This window comes from Phragmites australis, chromosome 6, assembly GCF_958298935.1.
Source record: "Phragmites australis chromosome 6, lpPhrAust1.1, whole genome shotgun sequence".
Lineage (NCBI taxonomy): Eukaryota > Viridiplantae > Streptophyta > Magnoliopsida > Poales > Poaceae > Phragmites > Phragmites australis.
This window is the reverse complement of record NC_084926.1, coordinates 2,775,481-2,783,547: the sequence shown is the minus strand read 5'-3', so window position 1 is coordinate 2,783,547 and position 8,067 is coordinate 2,775,481. Positions and strand designations below refer to the sequence as shown.

The window sequence follows — 8,067 nt, the reverse complement described above, 5'->3', positions numbered from 1 at the left end:
TTCACTTTTGCTCGATCGATCGCATACTAATTCGGGATTCATTTATGTAATACCGGTATTGTATTCCGTTTCACTACTATAAAATATTACATATATACTGATCTATCAGTGTCGGTTCAACAATAACCGGTGCCGTTGACGTAACAGTACCGATTTTTAAACTCACGCGCACGACCAACCACTGAGGAGTTAAGAACTGACACTAATAGTATCTATCAGTGCTGGTTCCATATATCAACCAACACTAATGGATCGCTATAATATAAAGTTCCATCTTCTGCTATTTTTGCCATCTCTACCATCTCTACGGTTGGAATATTCAAGATTTGGAGGAGTCAAGTGCCCTAAGTTTAATAAGATGATCTATATTTCTTTTTAAGATAAATTTACTTGGTAGATTGTTTTATGGTTGATGGTTGGTGCTTGTTCTATGTTTATGAATTTAGAGATACAATTGAGATCTAATTTAGTAAAAGTTTGCAACTTTATCATTGTTAGATGTATAGAGGTGATCTACATTTGATTCTTAGTTGGATTTAGTTATTATATTGCTCTAGATTTGAATTTAGTGGTTGTTCCTTGCTGTTGAATTTTGGAGTGAGCAAGAACTCTAATATGATATAAATTAGAGAAAGATCGATATTTTATCATTATAGATGATTTAAGGAGTAGATTAATAGTCACATGTAAATAGATGTGGGTGCGTACATTAAAATCTATGGACAGTTACAAATTTACCACTACTTGAACCGTTATTGCCATTAAAAAATTACAAAATACCACTAGAACTGTCATTTGAGTGGCATCCTTGCAAAGAATAAAAAAATTAGGGAGGTATTTACAAATTCCCTAAAATCTAGCTCCAATTTTTTAGTATGTAATTTGCGTATATATTTTAAAATCTTGAATTTAAATAATAATCCAGTGAATTTTCTCTGTTCATTAGTAACGTAGTCAATTTAACATAATTGATAAAATATTATGTTATAGGGATAGCACGTCCATACACGGGTTGTAATTGGACATGGCAGCCTTTTGAAGGCAGGTCCCATGACCCGGGTCTCGTAAATTAAATTTATATGTGCGTTTATATAAATATACCGTATACTATTACTGGTAACAACTAAAATTTGAAAATACCACGATCTTAGCGGCAACCGTCACATTTTGAAAAGAATAGGAAATACCTATCAGTGCTGATTCGATCCACGAACCGATACTGATAATGGCTATCAGTGTCGACTAATCCGTGTCGGTTCAAAACTTATCACTAAAGGTGATTTTAAACCAATACTGATAAAGGTATCTGTAATAGTGTTTCTTAGTTAGCCTGGCGAATTATATTTCAATCGGTCACCTCAAAGATCGGCGAGTTTCCTTACTTTGATTATAAAAGTCTAGGATAAAAGAAAAAACAGTAAAAATAAAAGATTTTCTAAAAAAATCAAGAAATCTATTTTGTATGGTTCTTATTTCGTTGATCCCCAACAAATCAGCTAGCAGCCCATTCGAGTTCCGCTTGGAAACAAGAAGCTCTTCTTTATTTTCGTATGATTTTTTTTGACAAGGAAACGGGGCCTTCCCTACCGAGGAACGTCTTTATAAATATTTGAATTAGTTACACGAACATTATATGATATCTACTAATTACAATACAATTTTTAGCCAAAATTAAGTTTTGGAGCTCATTTCAATGTCCAAAATGGCACTCGTTCGTTACTGATTGAAGAGAGTATAGTACTGCAACACAAAGAATCCACCACAGAGAAATGACACAGACAGTGGGATGATGACACAATGGATAATGTATTCGATGTAATGTAATATGACACATTCGTGAAAATGATGCGCATGCCTCTTTGATATATATTGCAAGTTGATGATGAATATGCTTGACCGGTTCTTGATATTATTCTCTCTCCATGGTGTATGTTATAGGCTTTAACTGAAAGTTTGCACATGAAATGGACATGCAAGCCCTCTGCAGGGGGCCATAAATAGTTGCATCCAATCAATCTTTTTGTATATTTAACCTCTGTAAAACTATCTTAAATTCCTCGATAGGCACTGTGAGAAAACTCCACTTACTATCGATCATTATCACCAAAATCATGTTAAAATTTTGTGTATACTCATAGCAGTGAACTTGTAGTTCATGCCTCGTAGCAATGCAGTTGTAGAGATGAGCCGCCATGGCGCTATCTGGTAGTAGGTGTAACCTAGAAGCACGTACTTTCTTAGTATCTGGAGTACGAGTCAAAGCTCCAGAGAGAAGAGCATGCATCATGGCAACTCTCCTCCATGTCCTCTTCCGCCTGTGTCGGCGGCGGCACCTGCAGGAAGTCGTAGGCATTGCTACCCCACCCGGTTGGGGAGTAGAGCGGCGGCGGGTGCGCCATGACGGGTCGCCAGTCGATACTGCCGTCGGCGCGCACGGGCGCCACGACCTCAGCGCTGCCAGTGCCAAGAACGTCCGCGCCGTGAGCCATGGCCTCCTCCGACAGCGTTGGGGAGAAGTCGTCGACGTCCATGAACGCCGCAGCGGCCGCCTGCTGCTCCATGACGGTGGCGCGGTTGGCGTGGGAGAGCGCGGCCGCCTGCACCTCCTGCGGGTCGCTACTGCATCCGCCGGGGCGGCAGGGCGGCGGGGAGTCCGGGAAGTTGAGGTCCGCGCCGGCAGCTCCGCGGCCGCGGAGGCAGACGAAGGCGGCGTCGAAGGCGCGCGCGGCCTTCTCGGGAGCGTCGTAGGAGCCCAGCCAGATGCGCTCGCGGCTGTTGGGCAGGCGGATCTCCGACACCCACTTGCCCCACTTGCGCCGCCGCACGCCCTTGTACTTCTTGCTGCTCCCCACACTGCCGCCCTCCATCTCCGGCGACGACAACATGTCACTGGCCACTGCACGCACGCTGGCGCGGTGCAATGGTGCGAGCTGAAGCTGCTGCCTACGTCGATCACAGGCATGCCGAGTCTTGGCGGGTCTCAGTGGATCGGTTACTTATACGTCGCCCCGCGACCGCGCGCGGCGCGTTGACCCGAGATTCAACTCGAGAATGGCGCGTCGGATGGCGACGTCGCATGGTGCCAGCCACCTGGCGGTCCGTGCGGCTTCCGAGTAGGGAGCGCGTGGGGCTTCTGGCGGGGTTGGTGGGGCCGAGTCGGCAGTGGTTTTGAATTGGAGGAGGATGTCCTCGTCCTACCCCTATTTGGGAAAACTTCCTTTTGGTTTTATGCTCTTAAATTATACTTACATGATTGGTTATGTTGCTATCTTTCATTAATGTAACTAGATTTTTCAGTCCTCTCAAAAAAGAAAAACAAGATTCTCAGTGCTTCTTCTCCTCCGTCCTTGTTTATTAAGTGGTTTTGAACATTTACACGCAAATGTTTCACCATTACTTTTATTTCGATTCCATTTGTATAAGACATCATTTGACTAGCGCGGCCTTTAAATTAAGCTTTAATAAAACATACCCTCTTCGGTTACAAATAATTGTTATTTTGGACATCGATACGATCCCTAAAATACATCTTTGATTACTATTTTTTTTGTGTAATATATTTAAAGAATAGTAACGTTATACTATTATGAAACTACTTTTTGATATAAATCTACCCGTATTATTTTTAAATATCAAAACTCAATACATAAATAGTAATTTATAGTTAAAGTTTAAAAATATTGACTGCACGTAACCCAAAACGACACTTATTTGTGACTTGAGTAAGTATATCTCTTGATTTTTTAATATTATCAAAATAATTAGAAATTGCAAAAAATAATATCCATTTTTAGAAAATTGTAGAAGTAGTACCCTATTGACAAGCGAAATGCCGATAGTGAAATATGTCATCATAGTCTCCTGTCAAAAGGATTAGTCGATAATGGGGATATCGATAGGACGCCTTACCGATGACGATATGAATCATGTTGACGGTCTATATGCCAACAAGATTCATGTCAGCGTGTGACTCGCCAACAAGGCACTAAATTTTGGTTTTTGCAAAAATTAATTACTTTTTAGGAGATTTTTTTAAGAGTGCAACGATTGTTATGTGCACGGATAAATAAAGAGTAGCGCGCAAATAACATCAAAATACTAAGGAGTAAAAGTTCTAAACGGAGTCATCAACCATACATAAACATAGTAAGGACTACAAGTTCTAAATAAAGTCCTCAACCGTAGCGATAGAAATAACATAAAATAGTAGATCAAGGGTCACGTCCTCCTCTGGATGTCTTTCTGGGTCTTCCTACCATGGCGATGAATCTGGTCTGTAACATTCTGAGTTTTAGCACATAGGTTATAGCAAAATTCACTCCAATTTAAAAAAAATTGTAATTAATTAAACCAACTTAAAATCAAGAAAATATACATTTGAACACACACTTATGTGTATATATATATATTCAAATGTATTAATTCGACTAAGTATTCCAAAATACATTAGAGTTATTTCTAAATAAGTCCCTGCATTGAATTGATTCATATGCAATTGGTTTATTGTTCTTATGTTTCTTTAGTGGAGATTTGAATATGAGTGTCTCTCAAATTTAAATCTATCCTTAGTTTCTTTTTAGTTCAAACCCAATTTGAATCCAAATATTTTTTATTCAAATTATTATTGTATTATGTGTATCAGCTACTTGATTTAGAGACTAATATAGAAGGCATAGAAAATCCCAGGAAAATGTTCTTACATGGTCCGTCAGATATGATAAGGGGTCTGGTGGGTTCATAGGGCGAGGCGCAACCGCTAGGGACACTGTCACATTAATAACCTTAGTAAAATTGGTGGTCCATACTTATCAGCAGATGAAATGCCAATATGTAACTGTCAGCATCTCGCCTATAGGTACCTTGTCAGTATTTCGCTTATCGATAGTGTACTACTTCTGCAATTTTTCAAAAATAGATATTATTTTTGCAATTTTTGCATTATTTTAATATTATTTTAAAAAATTGTAAAATTGTATCTCTTTGCATTATATTGTTCCTAAGTAGAAAATCATGAATATATATTGAAATACAAATCTAACTGTACCACTTTTATATTCAATAAACCTATATATGGTTAGTATAACTGTTGATCAAAATTTATAAAGTTTCAATCTTGAAATACAGGTTGTATTGTGAATTTAGATGGAAGAAGTATCTAGAAAGAAAGTTTATGCGTATTTTTCTAGAAACGCTAGTACAATATGCAGACACACACTCACATCACCACACATATGTACTCATTAAGTACCTATTGAAGACCGAATGTGTAGCTTAGAATTTGACGAAGTCACCACAAGCAATTTGTTGACAACGGGTACATCGCATACCACTAAAAGAAAATTTATGACTTTATGAGATACGTAAATAGTAAACCTGAAGTTTGATCCCTAGTGGATAAAGGATACAACCAACGTCACTAACCACATACGCCAATGCTTGGTTCTCAAAAGTTTATGTATATTGACAATGAAAGTATCAATAAATTTAGCTGCATACATTCTAGGACTATGTATATTTCATAACAGTAGCGCTTTATTGGAAAATTTCATCAGAAATACTACAAATTGTGCATTTTAAGATATGTTTAGGTTCAGATCGCCATTACTTTTTTTTTTAGATAATGGAATGACATTGCTAAAGGCAAACTAATTAACTAAGTCGAGTTTTAGAGGGAAATCACCTCTTAATATAATGATTAAGCTGTGAGGGTACGACTTTATCCACTGAGCTTTAAATTCTAATGCCCGTAATTTGGTGCGCATGCGTGTGTCGTGGTGTACGTGCGCGTGTGCCTTGTCCTTGTAATCGGAAGTTAGTTCTAGAGGCAGCAAGCTGATTGGTCTTCGGTGGTGGGCAGCACCAACAACGATGGGGGCACTGGGCAATGGCGCCCGTAGTGAGGATGTTTTGGCCGGAGAAACAATAAAAACTGTTGTTTGTTGTAGTCTTCCAATCTGCGTCGAGATATATACTCCTGTTGTGACTGTTCTTGCGTGGTAAGGTAAGCCCAAGTCTAGAGCCAACCGACCGGATGGTAGTAACTACAAGTGAGCAACAACTCCTACGGAGCATTTGAGCAGCTGCTTACAGCGGGCAGTGCCGACCGTACTGAAGGATTTTGTGGCCGGAGAAAGGAGACACCCCCAAAGTTGGCGGCGCCTCAAGCCATGGTTACGGCGAGGTCGGTTCAGTGCTGCATCGGTGGCTCGTACGCCCCTCGCGGGACTGAAGAAAAGCACGGCAGGTCGGAGCCGCTGTTGCCTGCCTTTCCCACGCTGCACTGCACGCCGGTTTGGGCATTTGGCCGAGCCATCCGGCGCCTCCCGGAGTGTGCAATTGAGTCAAACCAGCCAAAGTGAGTACATGTGTGTGATATGACCAAATTTTTTTTGAACAGGACCCTCCAATGCTCGACCTTCAACAGAGGCCAACAGGGAATGTGAGATGGAGGAATCGAACCCTCGCCAGCTCAGCTCACTCCTTGAGCTTTGCCACTGCGATCCATGCGCATCCGCATGATATGACCAATCAGTGGTAAATCCTTCGCTTTTCCTTTTGTGGCAGGTTGGTGGTTGGTAAGCAAAGCTCCTCGAGTTCAATTTATCGGTGGTAACCAGTTAAAATTCACGGTTACCGAGCTTACAGTTCCAATTCAGTTTCAGAAACCGAACGAAAACCGAATTTGAATTAAATTTTTTTAAAAAATCAAAAAATTCTAAAAAAACTAGACACAATTATAAGACTTTCTGTGAATTTTTTTTTCAAAAATAATATCGTTTGCGTTATATTCTATAGGGAGGAAGTTAAAAAAAAAGTTGAAGCGTGCAGCTCAGTTATTAACTCATGTCAAGGAAAAGCTTAACATGCAAATACATATTTTTCTTGTGTAGGATATATCATAAGAGGATTTTTAAAATTTATTTCACTTCATTTAGAGTTTTATTAATTTCTCCATGATTTTTACAAAGTTCATAAGCATAAAGTGAATATGTTAAGAAACATCACTGTAATTAACTTTTTCATGTCTACTATTATTTTTTCCTACATAAAGCATAGTATAAATAAACTAATAAAGGTTGTTTCACTAATTTTAGAGGTGTGATGGGTCAGTTATGGATTAATCTAGTCACAACACATTTACATAATACTACATGTTAAAATGACTAATTCATGAGTTCATGTATTTTTAAAGGACATAGGATCATGTAAGAAGACTAACAAAATTAGTTTCATGATTTTTGGATTAGCAAAGAGTAAACTATGCATTTAACTTGGTTTAACAAATACATTTTCTCACAGAAAGTTTTCAACTTTTTTATGAGTATAAATACTTTTATCATGTAGATCATGTTACAAGGAAACCATCAAAATTTGTTTCACTTGATTTGAAGCTCAAATGAATTAGTTATTGATTTTACTAGATTAAGCCAATTTTTAGGTTTTTTAACTTCACTGAAAATCGAGAAAACCGCTCGATAAATCGAGCGTTTACCGACAAAACCGAGTGGTTACCGATAATACGAAAAATTTGAAAAAACCGCTCGATAAATCGAGAAAATCGCTCGATAACTGGTCCGATTCAACCGGTTACCGAGAGACGATTCTAACAAATTTTTTACCAAATTTCAAATTTAGCAAATGAATTTTATTCGATAATCACGAATTTTCGGAACGGGCTCGGTAACCGAACCCCAATCGATAAATGAAACCTTCTCCTCCAGCTCGCTTGCCTGAGTGAACAGCCGGATTCGCTAGACAAATCGAATTGGCTGCGTGGTCAACGCAGAATTGGTACAAGTGGAACCAGGCATGACGTTGGATGTGACGCCCGGGTCTGGCTGGCCGGCTGTGTGGCTCCAGGACAAGTTTGTGTTGCTCGCGCAACGTCTTATCCGGTTGACCAAACTGTGTTGTCAAGTGTAAAGGGAGGATCAACCGAAAGCAATTTTCTTGGCAGGGGCAGCGTATGAACGGTATCTCAGTGATCATACTGCATGCCAGGTCAAGGAAATTCTTTCATGCGACTGAATTTTGCCTTTGAATCTTTATGCCTCACAAACAGAAAGA

General features: G+C 39.4%; 1 protein-coding gene across 1 annotated transcript; it reads right to left on the bottom strand.

Moving 5' to 3' along the window:
• Positions 1 to 1,837: 1,837 nt before the first annotated feature.
• Positions 1,838 to 2,982, bottom strand: LOC133920345 (ethylene-responsive transcription factor ERF017-like). Its single transcript, XM_062364959.1, has one exon. The coding sequence runs from the start codon at positions 2,883 to 2,885 to the stop codon at positions 2,238 to 2,240; it is 648 nt and encodes a 215-aa protein (XP_062220943.1). The 5' UTR covers positions 2,886 to 2,982; the 3' UTR covers positions 1,838 to 2,237.
• Between the last annotated feature and the right edge of the window lie 5,085 nt (positions 2,983 to 8,067).